Raw genomic sequence first — 26,286 nt, forward strand, 5'->3', positions numbered from 1 at the left:
TTAATCAGTTGGATTAGGGACGTTCATTGTTTAGATAGGTTTGGTCCTACTTATCTCAGTTTTCTTTCTGACAAACTTCGACCAAGGCTTTTGAGGCCTGTATTAATATTTGCTCGTTTATCCTAATGTATGTGTGATTTGTGATATTTAAAATGCTGAGAAACCCATTTGTTTACATAATACTGATAGACCACTGGTAAATAAATGGCCGTTGATTAAGATACTAGATCTAGACAAAATGAAAATAAAAGGTAAATGTATCATAATTAACTGGGCCTTCATTTTAAGACTTAGAAATTTTGTTAACCAATGATTGAAGAATAGGTTTATGCATTTAATTCCACATATTCAAGAAAAATAGCTTCAGACAAATCATTGTTTAAAAAATATCAAGGTAGTTAAAATGAGTCTGAACTTCATATTGTATTAGTTACCAGGTAAGCTTGTTCCACCTTGACAGGTAAGCTTGTTCCACCTTGACAGGTAAGCTTGTTCCACCTTGACAGGTAAGCTTGTTCCACCTTGACAGGTAAGCTTGTTCCACCTTGACAGGTAAGCTTGTTCCACCTTGACAGGTAAGCTTGTTCCACCTTGACAGGTAAGCTTGTTCCACCTTGACAGGTAAGCTTGTTCCACCTTGACAGGTAAGCTTGTTCCACCTTGACAGGTAAGCTTGTTAAAGGACACAAGATGTTATTGTATACTTCAGAGTTTTTCTTCTTTTGTGTTCAGCCAAATATTTCATCATCGGAGAAACTTGAGGAGGAATTCACTGTGGCCCGCCTATACATCAGTAAGATGAAGTCCGAGGTAAAGACTCTGGTCACACGTACTGAGCAGTTGGAAACTAACCACAGCGAAAACCAAAAGAAACTTGAGCATGCAGAGAAGGACCTCTCTGACTGTCGCCTCCTCATCTCACAACATGAGGCCAAGATGAGTTCACTGAATGAGACTATACGTGACATGGACCTCAAAAAACGTCAGCTAGAGGAACAAGTCGACACCCTTAATGATGAATACACTGCCCTGAAAGCATCAGGTAGGAATTCCACAATTTTACCACATGTCATAGGTAGGAATTCCACAATTTTACCACATGTCATAGGTAGGAATTCACACTTTTACCACATGTCATAGGTAGGAATTCACACTTTTACCACATGTCATAGGTAGGAATACCACACTTTTACCACATGTCATAGGTAGGAATACCACACTTTTACCACATGTCATAGGTAGGAATTCACACTTTTGCCACATGTCATAGGTAGGAATTCACACTTTTACCACATGTCAGAGGTAGGAAATCACACTTTTACCACATGTCATAGGTAGGAATTCACACTTTTGCCACATGTCAGAGGTAGGAATTCACACTTTTCCCACATGTCATAGGTAGGAATTCACACTTTTGCCACATGTCAGAGGTAGGAATTCACACTTTTGCCACATGTCATAGGTAGGAATTCCACACTTTTGCCACATGTCATAGGTAGGAATTCACACTTTTGCCACATGTCATAGGTAGGAATTCACACTTTTGCCACATGTCATAGATAGGAATTTACCATACTTCAAAGATAAAAATTCCACACTTCTGCTACACTTTTGAGATATATTTCTGTGACAAGACATCTCACACCCACTTCTATTGATAAACTTAACACTCACAGTAAGACTGCATTATTATACATGTATATCATGACCATTACAGTATATCATGACCATTACATAATGTGATAGTGTCATCTATTCAGAGAATTCGTGGGCCATTGATGTAGTGTGATGTATATGGTTCAACTTAAAATATCATATTTGTGAGAAAAATCATCCACCATTGTCTGTTTTGTGGACTAGGATATCTCAACCCGCATGTGAGAGTTTTGGAATTTCTGACTCTGAAATTTTACCATATATTCTGTGTTGGGTTTTCTGTCCTTCATTAATCATAGAACTACCCAGACAAATGTAATAACACCCAATACATGTCACTGAGCTCTGATGGTGATACACTGTGCAGAACCATGGTTGTAACATTGATGACCAAGACACTTCATGTCATCAGGATATATTATTGGGCAAAGAACATTTCTTACAGATCTATATTATGGTATAAGTAGCATGCGTTTCCATTTCAGGTAAGAATGATGAAACTTCACAGAAATTTTTATCCTAATGTGTCAGTTTGTTGGCTGGAAAGAAAAATTCTAAAACTTATTTCATAACTTTATAGAAACTCATGGGCTTTTTTTGTACTTGACATACTGTATGACTACCTGTATGTTTGGTTACAGAGCGTATGGCATCTAGTACAGCATCCCAGAAAGAGAAGGAGGCCTCAGACAAGGTCCAGTCAATCAACGATATGAAAGATGCTTTGGAGAAACAGCTGGAGAAGCACCGTGCTCAGCACCAGAAGCAACTTAACTCTCTCCGGGACGAGATTACAGACAAACAAACCCTCATTGAATCCTTGAAGGAGTAAGTTATTGCCTTTTTCTGTTTGAACAAATATAAGTGAAATTCTTTTTGCAGTTTTTTTAATTTCGAACTATTACAATGTATGTCATTGTGTCTGCTTTTTGTTTTTAAATTCGTCACAAACATGCAAAAGTGCCAGAGGAGTTTGATTATTTTAATTTAATACTATTGGAAAATTAACCTTTCTACTCAAAGGTTTCCACTTACATAGAATTTGCCTGATGCCCAGTTTTTTGCCTTCATCATTATTATTTTTTGCAATGAGATGTAATTGAAAGTGTTCATAAAATGTAGATTGGCTTAAACTTATTTTGGAAATGATGTTTCTATTTGCAGTACAAACCAGAAGCTTGTTTTGGCCCTGGATAAGTTACAGTCAGATTATGACAAGCTGAAACAGGAAGAGTCGGAGAAGTCAGCCAAGCTTGCTGAACTGTCTCTGCAGCTTGATCGACGTGAACAGGCTAAGCAGGACCTAAAGGGTCTAGAAGAGACTGTGGTATGTAGTAAATGTTGGACTCAAGTTCGGTTATATATCTAGTAGGTTGTGGAAATTGATATGGTTTTTATGTTGCATTATTTGATTATCCATCTTACTTTCAGTCACAAGGCTATTATTTCTCACACTTTCTTTTAGTCAAAGTCAGAACATGAATCTAACTTTTAATGAAAGTCAGAATTTAACTTTAAGTGAAGATCAGAATTTGACTCTAACTTTAATTGAGGGTCAGATTTTGACTCAAACGTTAAGTGAAGGTCAGAATTTGACTCTAACTTTAATTGAGGGTCAGATTTTGACTCAAACGTTAAGTGAAGGTCAGAATTTGACTCTAACTTTAATTGAGGGTCAGATTTTTACTCAAACGTTAAGTGAAGGTCAGAATTTGACTCTAACTTTAATTGAGGGTCAGATTTTGACTCAAACGTTAAATGAAGGTCAGAATTTGACTCTAACTTTAAAGTGTACCCTGAGAGGTCAGCTATGTTGACCTTGAAAAATAGTTCTGCACATAAAATACACTATGCCGAAAACGAGAATGCCGTGGAATGTTCCGTTACTGAGAAATTGCGACTTTTCTGAAAAACACACCTTTGGCTGAGAGGCGTTGACCTCGTTTTCGGGCACCCAAACCTGTGACGTCATAAGTTCAACGCTTTTGTTGATGCAGCCATATTGTCTTTACTGTGCTACATGTGATTGTGATCTATTTTGGGATTTTCCATGGTAATTTCTTTGTTTATTTACGTGAAAGTACTTCACATCTTCGCAATATCTAAGGTAGTGAACGAGGGGTCGGTGAATTAGCGCTTAAATCCGCTAAAATGGCTTCCTATCGAGGAGGGAAGCGGTGTGTATGGTTGTCCGAACACTAACACGGATGGGGTGTCGATGCATGACGTCGATAAATAAAACTGATTGTTGATTAAATAAAAGTATATTTGTTAGGTTGATATTTTGTTATTAATTCTACAACTAAACATTTTAAATTGATAGGCTAGCCTATGACTTGGGCGGTCATAGGAATATTATTCCTTCGTAATCGTGAACGCCTAATACTCGGAGAAGGCCTAGTCGTGAATGGGTCACGGGAATTTTCACCCCGAGAATTTTCATACTACTATTATATAGTATAGAATAGAATTATTAGAATTTATAGAATAGGTTATGTGTGTATGTTGTTTGTATAAGGTGTATTTGGTTTTTAGATCTTCCAGTAGACGATGTTGTTTAGTTATTAATTTTGCGATCGTAAAAATAACAATAAGATCACCAATCTTGATTTGAAAACACAGTTCACAGTGTAGAGATGTCATCTAAACTCATAATCACACCTGTGCCAGGTTAGGTAATTAGCACCTCTGTGGCTGGAAAAAACAATTGTGACACCTGTGAGGCAACACGCCTGTCGGCTAACAACAGACGTGTACCAGTGCTAGGGTAAAAACCAGTCAAATAATTGTTTAAACTTCTAAAACATCAAATTTTTATTATTAACACAGCGGAGGGTGTTATAATTGGTTGTTGACACCCTATCTATATATATCCATAGTGCTACCTGGAAAGAAAAATTCCCCTCGGATGAAACTTCTTCGGTAAGAAAATTCCCGACACCTCGTGAATGTATGCATGGTCTTGCACAAACACGATTTCCCGACGTCAGAAATTGTTGATCGAGACTTGAAGATAGTAAAATTAGTCCAAAACCACACCCTATTTTATTTCTTTGAAACGACGATTCACTGTTCGACTACTATCACGACTACTGGTGAGACCCAGTGAAGTACGTGCCAATCTATGTTGCCCAAGCGATCGTCACTTTTCGAAGGGTCACTTTCCTCCTCACTTGATACATCGTCTTGTAATTCCAGTTTAGATCGGTAGGGCTGGATTCCGTCTTCAGACATATCATTCACACCATAATCAGACTCCTCAAAACTCATGCTCAAATCGCTCTCAGTTGCGGTGTCGTTGTCACTGTCAGTCATGTTGACTGCCATTTCTGTTGAACTTATGACGTCACGAGTAGAAGAGCCTCGATTCCGCGGAAATGACGATTCGGCTGATTAGGTCTGGGCGGACAGGTGAAAATTGACAACTTTGAGCTTTAATAACTCGACACTGGGGCGACGGATTTTGACGGGGTTTTCATCATTATTATTTTTACGGCATTCTTAACATTGTATTTAAATATAAAATTACTCTCAGGGTACACTTTAAGTGAATGTTAGAACATGACTCTTAACTTTAAGTGAAGGTCAGAACTTAATGGTTTCTTTCTGGAGACAGTAATTGATCTGTCCACTTAAGTGATTAATACAGCATTACAATAAGATATAATTAATGAGAGAAATGTTAATATGATTGTAATTTTACCAGGCCAAGGAATTGCAGACACTCCACAATCTGCGGAAGCTGTTCGTGCAGGACCTACAGAACCGGGTTAAGAAGGTGGGTAAAAACAACAACACTGTGATGTCAGGCTGGGACTCCCTCATTGACGAGGTACAACCCACAATTTCTCCTCCCCGTAGATGTTGTCTTGTCTCAAGGCGCAGAGATGTAACTCGTCACATAGGTCACCAGTATTAAATACTGTTGTATTCTCAACAATGTTTGCTTGTGTTACTTCCGGGATTATAAACTATTCACATGCTAATACTGAAATTTTGCTTTATACATCATAGCTCCTTTTGATAATACATGGTACATCACTTTCTGTTTAAAATGAAATTTATTTAGTATTTGGAAATGAACTAAATGTATCTTCTGTAATGCTTAAACCAGATAGATTTATTGCCTTACAAGACAAAAGATTGTTAAAAGTGTGACAGTTTTTACGGGATCTTTATGTGTACAGGATTTAATAAGATGAATGACTAAAAACTTGGAAAAATCCATTGATATAGTGTATAAGGTGTTACAGATCCAGAACACCCGGTAGCTTGTTGTTAACTAGATTTCAGAGTTAACCAGAAATAATTGATCTGTTGACAGTAATGAATATCATACAAGTTACATCTCTGTTCACTTTCTTTTTGAAGTGGTCTATATTTTACTTTACATATATATTTGTTGTGAGTTTTGTCTCAGTTCCTTACACTGCTCAACTCTGTTATTTCACTTTATTTCTTCTCAGTTCTTTGTGATCACATTTTCTAGTTTTAAGACGAGAGAGAAGCAAAAGAGAAAAATGTGCTAGATTTTTGGATGTTTTGTCTGTCAAACTGTTGGGTTTTTGTCAAATTAGAGAAAAATTGTAATTCCCTACAGACACCGGAAGTTTATGGCTAATTAACACCAGGAGTTGTTTTTTAATTTGAATTAAGAATTATCCGGGGAACACAATTTCTGTTGAGTCTCCGGGAGAAAATGTAACTCTCTGCTTTTATTGTGGATTCAATGAAAATGTATAAATCCGCTGTACACCTAGCAAGTCCTACAGGTATATATACATGTGGTTGGTATCCTAACCTTCTAAAGTCATTTGTTTTCTGGCGACCTGAGACAAAGTCTCATGTGGACCTATTGCGATTGCCTTTTGTCTGGCATCATGCGTCATGCATCCATAAAAATTTTTTATCATTTTCAACTTTATCTCAAAAATTCCTTAATAGATTTCAGTGAAATTTTGCAGAAATCTTTCCTGGTTAAAGGTCCCACACCTATTGGGCCTGATGGGCAGGGCCAAAAGTGGTCAAATTAACTTAAATAATCTTCTTCTCAAAACCCAGATATCGTAGAATCGAATGCCATTCATGAATGGAAGGGTCTTAAGGTGCTTTGCTGAAATTGTAAATTTTATGACCTTGGGATCTTTCATTTCCCCATGGGGAGGGGATGAAGTTTAAGGAAAATTGGACTTTTGAGAATGAAGTTGTTAATTTTCTATTGGAAATAAATTGGTAATAATTGTTAGAAAAGTCAAACAGTTTTGGTGGTATACATATATTGATGCTGGCTGACCTCCAAGGGATTAAAACATCTCTTAAGTCTTGATATCATCAATGTCACAATTTCTTTTTCATGACACTTGAAAGCTACTTATTCTACAACCTTTATAATCAATATTGCTGATCTCAGGTGACCAACAAGGCCACTAGGATTTGTTTTGTTTTGTTATGTTTTTTTTCTATTCTACTAGTTAGTGTGTGATTGTTTTGTTTTGATATTTTTTCTGAAATATTTCAATTTTTAAAAGTATCAATATGATAATAGGTAATATGAAATTGAGTAATTTGTGAAAATATTGGCATTAGGAATTCTTTGTAATTGTGATCATTGTGCTCTGTGAATTAACAGGTTAGAGTAATTATTAACAGTGTTTTCATTGATAAAATGAATTTGAGCAAAAGTTATGAATGTATCTTATTTCTGTAAAAGGAATATTTATGTAGATGTTTGTTGCCATGGTAGACTATCAAATATATCAGTTTGTATATTCGTTGCTATGATACTAAGACAGTGATGATTAATTTGTATGGTGAATGTTGATTACGTTAACAGTCAGCCAATAAGAAGGAAGACGAGGAGGAAGAAGATGTGGGTGGAAATGCCGCCCAGAAACAGAAAATCTCTTTCCTGGAGAACAACTTAGAACAGCTGACCAAGGTCCACAAGCAGGTGGGTAGATGTGTGATCTATCAACATTTCAAGATTTTATTCTTCAAATTTCTTATAGGAATATTTCATAATACTGTATGATGTTTGTTTGGTACTTGGTATTTTCAAATAGGATAAACATAATTCTGGAAAATAGCATTCTCTTTTGCTTAGAAATAATCTTGCATGGTTATGTTGCTGACTGTTTTTTGTTTGTTTTTATGTTGACTGTTAGCAATATTCACAAACTGCTGATAGTTTTCATCTGTCTCAGTCAAATATATAGTCACACTTGTCACACTGGTTCATGATTACTCTACCCATATAGCTGGTGCGTGATAATGCTGACCTGCGCTGTGAACTTCCAAAACTGGAGAAGAGGCTGCGTGCAACTATGGATCGTGTCAAATCTCTGGAGACAGCTCTCAAGGAGGCTAAAGAGGGTGCCATGCGTGATCGTAAACGGTAAGCATTGTCAAGCAGATTCTACTGTCATTTCCACATTCTCTGTGATCATGTGATTACTTGTTAATTATGTTTCTCAGAGGCACCATAGATAGAATGGCCTCTGTTTATAAAGGTAATGGTAATGGTAACATGGAGGTAGTAGAGATGTATTGGACTTTTAGCAACTAACACATATACAGTCACACCTTGTTATCTAGAACTCGATGATCCTGTTTACTTCAAACTATTTCGTCAGTTACTGCCTAACTTTACACACAACATTCAAACTCATTTAAATTGAATAGCGGATACTATTATCTTGAGCTAGAGATAACAAGGTTTGACTGTAGGATAATATCTTACACAGGAGAAGTTTTGATAATAATATGTTTGTCATGATGTTTAGAACAAGTCATTGTAAGTGGATATGTATTTATAAATGTCTACACAAATGGTCAGAATAAGTTCCAAATGTTAAAACATGTCTAGGGAAGTGGATATTTATAATTACGAATGTCTATAAAACATTTGAAGATGTCTTCATATTTTCCTATAAGATTATAGACTTGATGACATTTGTGATGAGGAAGGATATATAGATATGTCAGCATATTTGTATAACAGAAGATGATGTGAAAATTTCTCCCTTAAAGATGTGAAGATCATAATTCACATTTTGTCTAATATATATATATATAGGTGTATAATTGGATGAAGGAAACAATATGTGCCTATGAATGTTGATGGCTTCTGAAAACTGCTTCATGCTTACAGCAATAATCAGTATGCTGACTTAGATACATGTTGTACTATAGCACCTCACTTTAACATTGGCTGGCTTCTCTGCACATAGTTTGTTGGTGACGTTATGACGATTTCTTGTGTGTTTGTGCCTAAAGACATCTGTGTTTGTGTTTGTGCCACAGCAGCTGTATATCTGTATGAATTGTGTCAGTAGCTTGGTAATCTAACCAACTTCTATTATAGTAAGAGATTATCTCCACCTGTCAGCGTTCTCATGACAACCAGTCCAAATCAGGGCTGACTCCTCTGAAATTCTCCACTTTTGTCTCCAAAGCCTTTATCCGGTAGTAGATCCTTGGCAAGTGTCACTTTGGTTTCTGTTTCTTTTATTTCAAAATAAATGTTTTTCTTTCACACTAAACAGAATTTTCCAGAGTCGTAGCCTGATAAAAATGCCAACGTTGATAGATTTTGACCAACATTAACTTGACAGAAATAAAAAAAAAATTATTGCCAGATCTGTTGTTAAACAACTGGGTATCTGGTTCAGCAAAGCTGTTCCCTAGAATTCAGATAAATCATCTTTTTTAGTATTTTTTTTTTTACACCTGGGTGTACCTTCAATATAAAGTTTTTTCATTAAGTTATTACAAGAATTAATTTATCTATTTTCATAGATATTATTGTTTAATATCAAAGATTTTTCATTTTGATAGAAACGTCATCCAAACTACAAACTACAATAGGAAAGGTAGATGGCAATTCAAAAGTTCTTATATATATGAAGTGTCGGGGAAAAAACAGTAACTACTAATTGAGAATTGCTTTAGGTGAGGTAAGAATTTTCAGGAGAAGAACATTGAGAAATCACAATTGGAGATTGTAAAAGAATTTTAAAACCATGTTTACCATGGCAAAGAACAATTAAGGGGAGACAATTAGTACAAGAGAGTGAGAGAAGAACGGGAAGTATGAGGAGGTATAGAAAGTGGTAGAAGATCATGTAGAACAGGATTTGAAGTGTAGAGGAGGATGAGAAGCAGATGGGTTTATGATGAAAGTGACAATGAGGAGGAGGAAGTAAAGAGGAGTGAGATGTGAGGTGTATAGGAGTGTATAAAAAGGGAAAATATATTTATAGTGGAGGAGGTGAAAATGAGAGTAACAACACAGAGGAGAAGGACAGGGAGAGGAAAGATGGAGGAGAATAACAAGTTTATGTAAGTGTAGAGGATATGACAAAAAGAAAAAAGTTGAAGGACAGTAGTAAAAGGTGGAAATGTACAACAAAGTGAATGGGGTGAGGAAATACGTAGGAAAGAGGTAGAGGAAAGTGACAATGTGAAAGAAACGTAGATTAGTGAGAGACATGATGATTAGTGACAGTGAAAAAGGTTTACTGGAAAATAGATGATAGGGAACACAAGGCCTGACATCAAGTGGAGGTTGAAGAACTTGTGTTGTTTTCTCATTGCCAGTATGAGACAACATGTTAAGGATACTCGGAGCCTGGAACTAGTGCCTTTTTACGGACGGCGACAGACTGGGTTTATCCCAGTCTTCCCTCCTTCCTTGGACACCGACTGTCCTCACCACTGTGGCCTTACAACTTATCCGAAAGTATCTCCTCCCCATCTCTCTTCTCCTCACTGTCATGTTGTGTATTTTTGTACATGTATATTCTACAAGACCACACACTCTGAAATTCAATATAAATACTGGATAGTAAAGGAACAAAGTCGTGTTCTCTAAATTGTAATTAAAGAACAAAATCACATCTTCTGACAGTAATTAAAGACCTATATTACTTCCTCTAACTGTAATTAAAGAATTAAATCACATCCTCTAACTGTAATTAAAGAACTTAATCACATCCTCTAACTGTAATTAAAGAACTAAATCACATCCTCTAACTGTAATTGAAGAACTAAATCACATCCTCTAACTGTAATTGAAGAACTTAATCACATCCTCTAACTGTAATTGAAGAACTAAATCACATCCTCTAACTGTAATTACAGAACTAAATCACAGCCTCTAACTGTAATTAAAGAACTAAATCACATCCTCTAACTGTAATTAAAGAACTAAATCACATCCTCTAACTGTAATTAAAGAACTAAATCACATCCTCTAACTGTAATTAAAGAACTAAATCACATCCTCTAACTGTAATTGAAGAACTAAATCACATCCTCTAACTGTAATTGAAGAACTAAATCACATCCTCTAACTGTAATTAAAGAACTTAATCAGATCCTTTAACTGTAATTAAAGATCTAAATCACATCCTCTAACTGTAATTACAGAACTAAATCACATCCTCTAACTGTAATTACAGAACTAAATCACATCCTCTAACTGTAATTACAGAACTAAATCACAGCCTCTAACTGAAATTACAGAACTAAATCACATCCTCTAACTGTAATTACAGAACTAAATCACATCCTCTAACTGTAATTAAAGAACTAAATCACATCCTCTAACTGTAATTGAAGAACTAAATCACATCCTCTAACTGTAATTGAAGAACTTAATCACATCCTCTAACTGTAATTGAAGAACTAAATCACATCCTCTAACTGTAATTACAGAACTAAATCACAGCCTCTAACTGTAATTAAAGAACTAAATCACATCCTCTAACTGTAATTAAAGAACTAAATCACATCCTCTAACTGTAATTAAAGAACTAAATCACATCCTCTAACTGTAATTGAAGAACTAAATCACATCCTCTAACTGTAATTGAAGAACTAAATCACATCCTCTAACTGTAATTGAAGAACTAAATCACATCCTCTAACTGTAATTAAAGAACTTAATCAGATCCTTTAACTGTAATTAAAGATCTAAATCACATCCTCTAACTGTAATTACAGAACTAAATCACATCCTCTAACTGTAATTACAGAACTAAATCACATCCTCTAACTGTAATTACAGAACTAAATCACAGCCTCTAACTGAAATTACAGAACTAAATCACATCCTCTAACTGTAATTACAGAACTAAATCACATCCTCTAACTGTAATTACAGAACTAAATCACATCCTCTAACTGTGATTAAAGATCTAAATCACATCCTCTAACTGTAATTAAAGATCTAAATCACATCCTCTGACGTTTACTTGTATGGATGATGTGCAGTAACATAACAAAGGTATTTGTTTAAACATGTAATAAATATTCATAAGAAAGCAGTTTCTACTATAGTACAGAGAGAGACAGTTCTCCAGGAAGATAGTTAGAACTATAGCACACAAAAAGTTTGTAGTAGCACAAATAGATAGTACTATAACACAGGGAGATATCAGTTTTATAACACAGGGAGATATCAGTTCTATAACACAGGGAGATATCAGTACTATAACACAGGGAGATATCAGTACTATAACACATGGAGATATCAGTTCTATAACACAGGGAGATATCAGTACTATAACACAGGGAGATATCAGTACTACAACACAGGGAGATATCAGTACTATAACACAGGGAGATATCAGTACTACAACACAGGGAGATATCAGTTCTATAACACAGGGAGATATCAGTTCTATAACACAGGGAGATATCAGTACTACAACACAGGGAGATATCAGTACTATAACACAGGGAGATATCAGTACTACAACACAGGGAGATATCAGTTCTATAACACAGGGAGATATCAGTTCTATAACACAGGGAGATATCAGTACTACAACACAGGGAGATATCAGTACTATAACACAGGGAGATATCAGTACTACAACACAGGGAGATATCAGTTCTATAACACAGGGAGATATCAGTTCTATAACACAGGGAGATATCAGTTCTATAACACAGGGAGATATCAGTTCTATAACACATGGAGATATCAGTACTATAACACAGGGAGATATCAGTACTATAACACAGGGAGATATCAGTACTATAACACAGGGAGATATCAGTACTATAACACATGGAGATATCAGTTCTATAACACAGGGAGATATCAGTACTATAACACAGGGAGATATCAGTACTATAACACAGGGAGATATCAGTACTATAACACAGGGAGATATCAGTACTATAACACATGGAGATATCAGTTCTATAACACAGGGAGATATCAGTTCTATAACACAGGGAGATATCAGTACTATAACACAGGGAGATATCAGTACTACAACACAGGGAGATATCAGTTCTATAACACAGGGAGATATCAGTACTATAACACAGGGAGATATCAGTACTATAACACAGGGAGATATCAGTACTATAACACAGGGAGATATCAGTACTATAACACATGGAGATATCAGTTCTATAACACAGGGAGATATCAGTTCTATAACACAGGGAGATATCAGTTCTATAACACAGGGAGATATCAGTACTATAACACAGGGAGATATCAGTACTACAACACAGGGAGATATCAGTACTACAACACAGGGAGATATCAGTTCTATAACACAGGGAGATATCAGTACTATAACACAGGGAGATATCAGTACTATAACACAGGGAGATATCAGTACTATAACACATGGAGATATCAGTTCTATAACACAGGGAGATATCAGTACTATAAGACAGGGAGATATCAGTACTACAACACAGGGAGATATCAGTTCTATAACACAGGGAGATATCAGTACTATAACACATGGAGATATCAGTACTATAACACAGGGAGATATCAGTACTATAACACAGGGAGATATCAGTACTATAACACAGGGAGATATCAGTACTATAACACAGGGAGATATCAGTACTACAACACAGGGAGATATCAGTTCTATAACACAGGGAGATATCAGTACTACAACACAGGGAGATATCAGTTCTATAACACAGGGAGATATCAGTACTATAACACAGGGAGATATCAGTACTATAACACAGGGAGATATCAGTACTATAACACAGGGAGATATCAGTACTATAACACAGGGAGATATCAGTACTATAACACAGGGAGATATCAGTACTATAACACAGGGAGGCAGTAATACATGAATTTAGTCGTAGTACAGGGAGTATAGTGTTATTAAAGTTAGATCCCTAAAATAATTCAGAGTAAATCTTGAGGCTTAGGTGTGGTGCTGTAGATGATCCATGTACAATGTTTATAGATTCACAGGATTTTGTTTTAGATTGCACAGTTCTGCCTGTAGTGTACGCTGTGGGGATCCCAGCACATCTACCTGAGCATGTGTCATTTAGTTTTTGTGCGAGAAGGTGCTGCCAGCCTTGTGCTTTACAAGATATACCTAAGCTTTTCCTTGTTTTGTTTCAGCTTTGTTAGCATGTTTTTACATACATTATCAGACTCATCAACCTAGAAGTTTCATGACAATTATTTGTATACTGATCCTTTTTTGTCATTTACTGAATGTGTAAATTCCTAAAATTTCCTCTATTTTCACTGTTTTATTGATATTTGTATATCACAATTTATTATACAGAATCTTCCATCAACATATTGAAACCCTGTTGCCTTATTTGTTGTCATACAACTCAGGTTTTGTCTGCATATGTAGACATCTATCATTGTAGATGGTGAAATAATAGCCTTCTTCTTCCTGTACAATTGTTGAAAACGAGATATTGATGCGAGTCTCAAGGGGCTGTGGTGGTTGAGTGGTTAAGATGTTTAACTGTTTTTTCAACTGGCCCTCCATCTCTGGGTTAGGGGTTTGAGACCTACATGAGGCAGTTGTCAGGTTTCTGGCGGGAGGTAGTTGGTTTTTCTCCGGGAACTCCGGCTTTCCTCCACCACTCAAACCTGGCACATCCTTAAATGTCCCTGAATGTTGATAGGACGTAAAACAATAGTTAATAAATCAGGTGTGTCTGTGAAAAATCAGATTTATGCACACATTCCAAATTAAAAAAACAGCTTATACAACTAGAAACAATATGAATTATTCCAGTATATTGTAGATGTAGGCACTAGAAAGGCTTGAGTCGCTCTCAACATATTGATGGTATTTTGCTTTATACCAAGCTTTGACAAAGCCTTTTGAGGCCCGGTGTAGAATCTGTACTCCCGTCTCAATTTTATGCCTGAAATGTTACATTTAAGATATGAACAAACCTTTTTCTGCAAAAACGAAAGCAGCCCTTTTCAAAAGTGTATTATATTGTATTTACTATATAATAATTCATTATATTGTATTGTAAAACAAAAAACATTCAAGCCAATTATTTCCTCTGGATCCTAAACAAAATACTTGTCATGAAATGCTTTAAGAATGTTTTACAGAAGCCATCAACATTTATCATTACACACATTCTGAATTCATGGGGTTTTTTTCCAGTGGTTTTGCACAAGAATGATTGATTGCTTCATTTAAATGTTTTGATTTGTTAACAATGATTTTAATTGACTTATTTTGCAATCACAGATATCAGCATGAAGTGGACAGAATTAAAGAAGCTGTCCGACAGAAGAATCTGGCTAGGAGAGGCCATGCAGCCCAGATAGGTGAGTTTATATAGAAATATGTTCATCCATTAAATATACAGCAGACTACTCTCTATTGTGGATCACTGAGACCAGATTTAGTATGCTGTCAATTTCTGATTGTGAGTAATGAAAATATTTGCCATGTTTTGTCGTCACTATGATCATGTTTCACTGTTTCAGATTTAGTTGTCGTCAGTAGATGTCGTAATCGACACACCTGTAAATATTATTTGTATCCCTATGATACAAAGTCAATAATTTAATGTTACATAAAACGTTAATGCATGCCTGTGTCATAAGTGTCACTTTTATACAAAATATATATAACTTCAAATATTCTTATGTTTCAGCCAAACCCATTCGCCCCGGACACCCACCAGGTGGATCCTCTGCTCAAGCAGCTATCCGCGGGGGTGGTATGGTGGTGCCAGCTAAAGCTGAGCCTCATGCATAGATGTCTGGTGAGTGACTTATTTTGTAAAATGTTAAAAACTTTGCGACTGTGATTTTTGATTGAGGTTTACTTTTTTCGTCAATGGTTATCAAAGGGATACATCAACCTTTTACTCCATACAATCCTGAACTATCTTCAGAGATGTTTAAAAGGTCATCTCAAGTAAATCAGTACATATTGTCAGAAGGTCAATTTGATAATTTGCAATCATACTTGGGTATACTTTGTCCTCATCATGAGACAATGAATGTTGTTTCAATTTTTGGAGTGATAGGTGAAGGGGTTAAATATGTCTTGTCTCTTTTTCTGTTTGTACACTTAGAGTGTTATTGATGCTGTTTCAGGAGATGGTACCACATCAGATTTAGGCAGTGATGGCATCTCGTCTCATCATTACATGTCTTACACAGGCACAAGGAACACCTGCCTCATCGCCATGGCGACATCATAAGTTTGTTACCGTGGCAACACACACTTAGAATTATTGTAGATGATTGTCATACACCAAACAATTTTTAACTGCATTCCATCTCAGTCTGGCTGCATGAATTGTATTGTTTTATTGTCAGGACAGAAGTGTGTTAGTATACTACCTAGAAAACGTATCTGTTCATCTGCCATTTGTCTTTACACTGGGGTCAGGTTAGAAAACTTTGAATGGTAATTTATTTGAGGTTCTCAACATATTTCTGTACAAATTTTTATCGCTCGAAAATAATTCTATGGAAGCAAGCAAAGAAATGTATTTTTCTTCTAAAAGACTTCTTCATGTGTACAAATAGAAGTTTACAGACAATGTAAAGTTTTGCTGAATTTTTCCCATAATGCTTTGCAATGTGAAATGAAAAAAGTCTGCTTCTGTTTGTGCTTGTGTAGTGTAAAGATAAGTTGTGACTGGACAGATACAGATCTTGTGACTTTCTTTATTTTACTTACAATAGATCAAGACAGATGTTTTCTGTGACACTTTTGTCATGTCTTTATCATCTCTTCCATTAATCACAGAGAGACATGTGTTGGGTTGATAAGATTTAGGGGAGAGACTGTACACTGCCATGTGTTACTTTGCAATATCATGTTACCATTGTAATGATATGTGGAGCTTTTTAGGCAATCCCTGCCACAAGCATTGTATATTGTTGCTATATTTAATCCTTTTTTTTAATGTATTATACATAGTACTGTGGCTGTTTTTGGACAACTTTGACGTGTTATATCATTTAACAAAACTGATGATATAAAAAGTTATCACAGCTAAAAGTAATTACCGGGAAAAGGCTTCGGCCACTGATTGAAGTCTGATTATCAAGACAGTTTGGGAAAAGTTTTACATCTATATTAAATTGGTAATAAGAGACAGAAATTATCCTTAAACAGCCAATTATTTCATTTGTGTTTAAAATACCATGCAAATTTTGTGATGTATAAAGCTGTGGTGATTTGTATATGATATCTATATATTGGATGGATCATTATTTGACCAGTATGTCTTTATAGAGGGCTACTTACAACACTCAGTCCGACTGCGGCAATTTACCATTATGTGATATATGCTGTATACCCTACATTAACTACATAATGTTATCTAATTGTATTAATTATAGTACACTGGAGAAGGTGACCCACAAGCTGTAGGACTTCAAGTTAGACTATTTCCTATGGTAATGGAAAGATTATTTCAAAATTTGCAGAGGTATTTGTCGATTTCATCAGTTTTAAGGAGCAAATTTCATTGCTGAAAAAAGGATTTCATATCCTTTTAAAAGAGAAACAGTCACCCTTACTATTTACTTTCAAATGTGTAGTGTAAAGAAGGAGGCTATGACAGGACAAATCCCTGACATATACAAGAAATGGATAGGTTTATAAGAGTTGAAAGTTTTGGTGTTGGTGTTTGGAAAGTTTGTAGCTGGGGTAGACCTGTTTAGAGTAAGAAGGTGGCACATGTTGACATAGATAACTTCTCTTACAGATTTGTACGTTCCTATTGAAATATTTTACAACAACAGTTGTTTTCTAAAAACAAAAGTTGTATGATGTTTGAGTGCTACTTGGAACAGGTCTGTAGCAGCAGTTTAGCTATAACATCTAGTTAAACTAGAGACAGATGTAGAAGAGAACATTGTAGAAAGAATACACATTGTCCAGTGCTTCCTTAGTGTCCATGTACAAAATATAACACAGTCCTCTCCGCATACTTTGTATCAAATGCTATAACTATTGGCTGATGTTAGATTAACTTGGGCTTGAGAATCCTCGTTGTTAGACATGACACATGTTCTCTGTTGTCTCCCACTTCGTTGAAATGTATGTGTTGATTGGTTATATGTGTTAGAAATGCACGCAATCTTTTGGGCACGTTATTGTGTTCTGTACATGAAAAACTAGTGGAAAAGAAGCACTGTGGAATGTGTAAACTGATGTCATTGATGACACTGAATTCTCTTTGGCTTTGATACACTTAATCGACATGGCAAGAAAAAATGGAAACAGGATATTAATACTAGACACTTGAAGACTTGAAAATATATAAATCATGTTTATTATGATTAAGAAAATCAGTTAGGCTATTTGTATGTCAGCTTACAGTTTAATGTATATATAAATGTACTGAAAATTCTTAGAAAGGATATTGATGTTACTATAGGGAAGAAGAATTTCATTTGATGAATTAAGGAACCATCATCTACTGAACAAATGCATTGAATTAAAACATTGTATTTTATATTGAAGATGATTTCGACAAGTTGTTACATCAATCATACTCCACTTGATAAGTTAGGGAGTTCTAGCGTCACCAATATAACATTGACTTGTACAAATGCTTTTGTACAGTTCTGATTATTTTCCTCTCCCAAAATTGGTTTTAAGTGGTTGTGGTTTATGCAATTGTAAGTGTTAAATGTGGCTTGTCCTAGACACCATTTTCTCCTCACAACAGCCTGGAAAAGTTTGTTGAAGGCTGCTCAGAGATACCTCAAACTTTATAAATGTCTAGTCAGACCAGCAATCTTTAACAAAAACAATATTAGTGCCAAGAAGCCAGTACAACAATGTGATTCATTAACTGTACACAGATAGTAATTGTATAGGTAACCAGAGTGTTACATTGGAGTTACCTCCCTTGCATATAGTGATTATGATGTGCACACTTTAAATTCAGAAGAAAAACAGATGTACAAATCCTATATAAATTATGATAAAATGAGATTAAATCACTCATGAAATCTGCAAAATATTGACAGCTTCTCTGCTTTTTTGTGTGAACATATGTTATATTTATGCAAAGTCTTTCCAGGTGTATATTGTTGAAGCCAGGGTTTGTGGTAGAATATATATATGAATGAGGTTTTGAAGTTGTTTCTTGTTTATTTATTTGCAATATTTTTTTTTTTATTTTCTTACCTTTTGCTACTTAGCCCATTATTGCATCGTAGTGTAAATAACTGTTTTGCTTACATGGATATTTTATGGTAGATTTTGTTGATTAAGACAAAGTTAGGTGATCAAAGTACTGGTATTCTTTCAAAGTTTTTGTTTATGACCCAGAGGTCACTAATAATGGCCTCTTATATCATTATTTAGAATCGTGACCCACTTACCTCAAGAGGTCAGCTATATTTTGTGCATATCTTGTATTGAAATGTATGGGTGAAATATGCTTGTTTATAATTGTGTTTCTTATACAGATCTTGACAAGGTATATCTATAAGGGAGTGTAACATCCACACAGGTTATATATGTCCATACTAGTGCCCAGTATTGGACGGTCTGTAAGATGGAGGGGGAGAAGGTAATATTGAATGTCCTAAAAATCCATTATCACGTTCACCCGAGTTCTGATTATCTTCAATTCTTAACCTTAAACTTTGTTGCTTTAATTGATAAATGTAGCTTTATTTGTGAATTGATAAGTTATAAAGAGGGGACAACTATACCAGCACAGGGTTTTTTTTTGGATTGTTTTGGCATCATGACCTCATTATATAGGTGATGGTACATGTTCCTGTGGTGAACATTTGATGGTACTCACATTATCTCAGCCGGTCAGTGATTGTCATCCTAGGCCTGTATGTAAACCACTTGTTTCTGTGTGTAAACCAGCTGTTTTGTTGTGAGTACATGTAGAATCTAAAAGCCATGCATTGAAGATGAGTTACAAACATTCTTCATCTCTGTTGATCTCATGATTGCTTAAAAGCTTGTGACATTAGTGGGATGGCCTCAGTGCTAGACATTTATCATTGTTGTACATTTGTGTTTCTACAAATTGTTCTTTTTACATGTACACATGTACTATAAAACATCAGACTTTCCATTGTAAGATAAAGTTGGACCTTTAGAAGCAAAATTTAGTGTAAAGGTCACCTATTCAAGGTCATTTGTGGAGTCAAAGGTCATAGAAATAGGAAAGCAATATTGTACAATTCCTTTGGCTGTTGGCAGTCGTGTAAGTTAATTATTACATAATGAATTATTGTACTTTGTGATTATATTTCAATCTTAAGAACAAAATGACATTATATTGAATAGTTCATGTGACAAAAATTCCACACTCTGAGTATTGTACTTTCAATGTGCTTCAGTATTTCCATTTAAACAAGTTTGATTTTGTAAATTAGGAAAGAAGTGATTATCATATTTCATTTTACTGCTTGTTCCATCTGTGAACCACCTCTGGGACAGACTGTACACCAAAACTGTAGTTCTGAGAGTGCTTTGTCATGACAAGTTTCCAGAGAATTATCTCACTTTTTTACAAACCACTTATACAGTTCTGGTTTCACATATTTATAATCATATGTATTTAGCAACATTTAGTCTTCACCATATCTATTGATATAGAATGCCCAGTGTGAAGACATGGGTATTAATGAGAACTTACAACAAGCAAAGTCAATTGACCAAAGCTGTTTTAAAACCACTCAAGTTAGGCATATATAGTGAATAAGAAACGGGAATATGCCTGACACTGTAGAAGTGAATTACTTGTAAAAGTTTGAGAGAATTTCTGAAGACTTTTCAACCACCACTGCATACCGCAGCTTCCCCATCGTTGATGGCAGTCACGTTTTTATCCGTTGTTTGAAATTTACATGTAACCAACTGTGAAACAGATTCGCGCGATACAATAAATATTATTGTCATGATTGACGGAAAGTTTGTGTTTTCTCTTTAACTGGTTTGTTCCAGGGAGGCAATTTATCAACCATTCAATATACCATCTATTTACCTATCACTGAAACTTGTCTATATATTGAAACAGGTATAAAGAATTACTTGATGGATGTCGTTGATGAAAAAGACCCTTACCTTTGAAAGGTTATACAAAAGACAAGTGTATACAGAATCAGATACATTATAACCGAAAAACGATTTACACAATGAATTTACTTTTTTAAATATTTATTAGCACACACATCTGTGTGTGTGATAAATATCAAAAAGCAAAACGATAATAACCAACTTGTCAACAAAATCATAATCCAAACTCAAATTCTATAAAAACTAGTGCAAAATATGGATAAAAGAAAGATTTACACGGAGACTCCTGAAATAGTACAAGAATGATATAACCAGATGTTCCAAAATCGTAAGGTCTTCTCCTCCTTGGTCAATCCAAATAAATAATGTCACGTTCTCAAATGAGAACAAGGTACACAACAAAGGAACTACAGGCAAACTAATAAGCATCATACAAGTCCAGCTTTATATCTAAAATACCCCAATGTTTCTTAACAAGATCATTATTACGACAATAAATCTTTTACATGATCTTCATCACTCAAACCCTGTGATGTGAAATTGGCAGTTTCCGGCAGAATCCTGACATTGTGAACATACACTAAAATATCAACTGTGACTATCACACTAGATTGGGCAGGGATGTTGTTATTCAGAAATGGGAACTTCTCACAGAAGGAAAATTTCAAACATCAAGCTTACTCTATACAGCTTTGTGGAAAGATGTTCATCGTTGAAAGATCGAGGTAAGCAGCCAAAGTAGAGGAGTCTGTTGTGTCTTTCAATTCTGTTAGGAATGTACGATGGGTATGATCATTACAAATCTTGTTTTTAAAAAAAACGAGACGTCATCAATATATATGGACTTCGCAACGTCTTTGTGTCCGGTTTTGATAAGCTCTTCGATAAATTCAGCTTTGAAAACAAAAACCAGTCAGCCAGGAGAGGGACACACTTTGTTCCCATGATAAGCTTATAATCTGTGTTAAGACCTCACCACCCAACTTCACGAAATTATTGCCCACCAAAACTTCCTCTTTTGTATACTTCTTTTTCTATACTGTATTTTATTTGTTTCTTACAAAAATGCTTCCATACAATTTACAATCGTATTTGTACCGCCGTTCACCTTTCTTAAAAACGAAAGTTCTTAGGACCAATACCTTTGTACCTCCTTTTTATGCTAAGAGCATTTTCAGTGCTCTTCAGCATGTTGCTGTCGCCCCTGGCCCTGACTATCAGTACTTCGTTTTCATTGGTTCATAAATCGAAAGTTTACTCCTACTCCATCTGCCGGACATTACCGTAATCATTGGATTATCGCCCCTACAAGTTGCTGATCCTAGTCATTAAATGAAACAACCTTATCGACATTTTCTTCATTACTTGTACATCAAGAAAACGTTTTGTGTTATGTATTAATGATGATCAGACATCGAAATTTGTAAATACAGTGACGAAGACTCACGTTTTATGGTGGTAAATTTTGCGGGGCGATGCCAATATGGCGGCTTAACTTTCTTTTCCGCGCGATGCATTGTGGGTGTCATATATCTTTCTTTTTTTTCTTTTTCGAAAATTTTCATCCCGTTTAATACTGTTGAAAACTTTTGAAAATACTGACATATGTAGTTGAAAATAAGAATGAAACTAAAATAAGAATGATTTAGAGTAGCATAAAACTTTGACGGAAACAGCCGGGGTGCTCTTTGCTGCTGGACCCTGAAAGAAGACGGCGGCAGAAAGAAGATGGCGGGTATTTGATGTAAGTAAGTATCACTATATATATATAAGCTGAATTTAAAGTCAATACTTATACTGAACTAGCAATTGCATTTTTTGCAAAATACTCATTTGAAATGAGCTATCGCATGTATTGAATTTAGGCTCGACGGCGACGCGCAAGCTGGGCACTGCCGCCATGGCACTTTTTTCAAAATATTTTCAAGACTTTTCCTTTGAAGCAGTATGCATTTGAAAAATGTTATGTAAGCATCTAGCACATTTTTGTTGCTTCCGTAAAGTATATCAGTGTTTTGAAATAAATTTATTTTTGAATGATCGTGAGTGGCCCAACAGATCGGAAATTAAACAGAAAAAAACTTATCCGTAATATTGTACTGTACTGTACTACTTACGCTACCGTGAATAGATCTAGGAATCTATCTGTGTAATATATCGATTTTACTTTAAAATATCGGTCACTGTCCGTGCTATTGTAGATCTAGCTATTTCAAATTTCTGATCGGAAATAATTTATAAGTACCCCAAGTCCAGGGTATGAAATCGTACGGGAACTCTACAGCTATGCCAATTGAAGTTTATATATATAGTTTTAGCTTAAATTTAGTTTTTGTCTTTCTGACATGATGTCTCGTTGATTCTGTTGAAGAGTGATGCATGTGAACGATTACAATATGAAGATTGGGAATAATGAAGATGTCAATTAACATCTGAATCCCGGAAAGTGTTTTAATGAAGATTAGGATAAACCTAGCAAAGTGTTAGGTCCCATTGGTACAATTCTTATTATGCCTGAACTTTTAATATATGTACTGTATTTGTTCATCTCAGAAATTTCAGTATTATGTCAACTGCGTCAACTTGTCATTAATTGTCGACTGTTTTTAAGCATTTTAGAGTTTTGTTTCCATGGTGAATGGAATGAAATGGGATAAATAGTCTAACCAATACCCCTCGAGAGCTTATTAAGACATTGCAGTATTATCACATTGGGCCTTATTAAAAGTCAAATTGAAACTTTAAGAAACTCAAGTGACCGGAAGTACAACAATAAGATGTTGATAATCAATGAAATTGATTAATTGAGAGGACATTGTCTTAGTACAGATAACCAGTCTTTGTAGTGGTTTGTTCAGAACTGTAGTTCTGGTTAAGTAACCATTAATTATGTCCTTTCAGCTACAATGACGTACATTTTTGAAATACCTCTACTGTAGCTAAATGTGGCATTTGTAATAGACATAGCCAAAGTTAATTTTGTGATAGATGTAGTCAAAGTTAATTTTAGGATCAGTTAGGACAGCTACTGTTTGTAACAGGCATGGGTTCAATTACATGATGTTGTAATTAATTAAATTACAATTACATTATGAAAATGGCATTGCCATTACAGGTATTTTCAAAATAATTAAATAACCATTACATGACGGTCCAATGTAATTAATTAAATTACACATTACTTTTCAAGTCAAAATGATTTTTTTGAAATACAAACGTCAAAATAAATTATCATACTGCACAGATTTATCACACAAATTTAATTTTATGATTCAATCTCTGTATGACCATGGTCAAGATATTATCATTTTGCTAGCTGTCCATCGCTTAATAATTTGACAGTCCTGAACGTCAAAGTAATTAATTACAGTATATTTAATATAGACTCCTATTGGGAAGACTATAAGCTTATACAGAAGTGATTATTTCTTGCACATAATCATAGCAATAATGAAATATAGTTATTTATTTCCCTTACTCTCTTTTAGCAAGTGGATGTCCCTGAAGAAATGAAATCTGGAATGGTAGAAGGTATCTCTATTGATTCTTCTAAGTTGGAATTGGCCATGGTGACCAACAATGGATTTGAGGACCTTATGGTGGAGAAAAACGTCCTTCTTTCCGGCCTCCAATTAGATGTTGAAGATGATTAATCACTTGAGGAGATGCTAACAACCATGTTGCCTTTTAAGGTCACAGTACTTAAAAGTATCTTAAAAGTCTACCTACAACAATTTTGTGTATGCAATCTTGTACTAGGATATTGACATGACAAGATTACATTGCTGATCAAAGTATGGAAAGAATACTGTATCTAAAAACTGAATAAAACAAGATATAAGCATCTGTATCATGTTTTTTTATTATTGTTATTATTTTTCCATAATGTCTGTCCACATGGAATTTGTAAGCACTCTTGTGCATTCTTATACCACCAAAAGGGTTGGTAAACTGGAATCAGGTTGTCTATCCGTCCATCTGTTTGTCTGTCTGTAGACACATCTTGTCTGGACAACTCCAATGAAACTTTTCAGTAATATTCGGGACAATGTGTAGATGTGCATGCACCATTTTCCCTCGAAATATCGATTGCCATGGCAACTGGTCAATATAGACGTGTTTTGCTCGTCGGTCAACTTCTAAACCTGTGGACCAATTTCAACAAAACTTTGCAGGAATGTTGGGGAACGTGCACATGCCGCTGTGTTTCAGAGGATGTTTCTGTGCAAAAGGTCAAAAGGTGTTGGGGGTATTAAGTTATCATTTGGATTACAGTTTCAGTTAACCCTGGGCAATGTGGAGAGGATATAGTAATGATTTTGAGGATTGAATGTAGAGGTCACAGTACTTGCATAAGTACTATATGATTACCTTGTAAACGCATTGAGACTAAGACAGTATACCTTAATCAAATTTGGAACATGTATCCCTTATGAGAAGTCGGTTTCTTTAGAAATTCAGGGTCAGATGTCAAAGATCAAGGTCACAGTCAAAAAACGGATAGATGCATGGGGGTGTTCTTTGCATTACCCTCATTTTTCTATCAAATTTCACAACCTAAAAGATATTCACATCTTGCAAATTTCAAGGTTCAAGGTCACTGTTAGTATGTAAAAATTTTAATACAAGAGGAATAAAATATCTTGCGACAAGTTTTAGAGAACAAAGAATATATAAACATGTCAACAGAATTGTAGAACCAGCAAAACAAGTGTAAAATTGAAACAAAGACAATATCTACTCAAAGATTCCCAGAAAAAGTACAAGGAGAATAAGACCAGGTGTTCCGAAAGAACAGGCATCTTTTATTTTAAGATATGGTGACATATCATATTTGTTTTAGAAAATTGGCACTCTTATGCAGTCATTTACAGACAATCTGGAAAATGAAGCTGCCCAATATTTGTATGTAGCATGTTATTTGCATGATGGTCTAACTAATGGTCTTAAACCAATAAGATACGCCGTCTTTAAAGTGATAATATGGTGTCCAAGATCAACATTTCCTAAAATGTATCCAAAGAAATGGACAACTTCCCTATCATTGCATCTTGGAGCCTACTTGGGACATGTATTACATAAGTAATACTACTATGCTTGTTATTTCTGATATCTGCTGGTAATTTTTTATGGGCTGCAATGATTTACTGCTTGCATATAATTGGTTTCAGTATATAGCAAGCTAATAACAAAGAATTTATTTTCTAATGGTCTTAGCATACCAGTACTTTCAGTACTTTGATTTAACTTCGAACGTTTTGTTGGGGATTTATTTGACTTGAGCTACCCTATCATTCTGAATTGAATACCGTAGTACACGAGAAAATCG

The 26,286-nt window shown here is 35.2% G+C and overlaps 1 protein-coding gene across 2 annotated transcripts in view; it reads left to right on the forward strand.

Annotated features, from left to right (window-relative positions):
- LOC132565504 (kinesin heavy chain-like) overlaps positions 1–20,846 on the forward strand; it is a 60,585-nt gene extending 39,739 nt beyond the window's left edge. The window contains exons 15-23 of one of the 2 annotated variants that reach the window (XM_060230154.1): positions 733–1,042; positions 2,298–2,484; positions 2,821–2,983; positions 5,363–5,434; positions 7,490–7,606; positions 7,914–8,050; positions 15,177–15,256; positions 15,589–15,699; positions 16,037–20,846. In XM_060230154.1, coding sequence (XP_060086137.1) covers positions 733–1,042; positions 2,298–2,484; positions 2,821–2,983; positions 5,363–5,434; positions 7,490–7,606; positions 7,914–8,050; positions 15,177–15,256; positions 15,589–15,692 — 1,170 coding nt within the window. In that variant the 3' untranslated portion in view covers positions 15,693–15,699; positions 16,037–20,846. The remainder of the gene's footprint in view (positions 1–732; positions 1,043–2,297; positions 2,485–2,820; positions 2,984–5,362; positions 5,435–7,489; positions 7,607–7,913; positions 8,051–15,176; positions 15,257–15,588; positions 15,700–16,036) is intronic. The other variant, XM_060230155.1, reaches the window with a different exon arrangement.
- Positions 20,847–26,286: the final 5,440 nt, after the last annotated feature.

The sequence above is a fragment of the Ylistrum balloti genome, unplaced genomic scaffold, assembly GCF_031769215.1.
Source record: "Ylistrum balloti isolate Yb309-2 unplaced genomic scaffold, AGI_CSIRO_Ybal_v1 Utg369724, whole genome shotgun sequence".
NCBI lineage: Eukaryota > Metazoa > Mollusca > Bivalvia > Pectinida > Pectinidae > Ylistrum > Ylistrum balloti.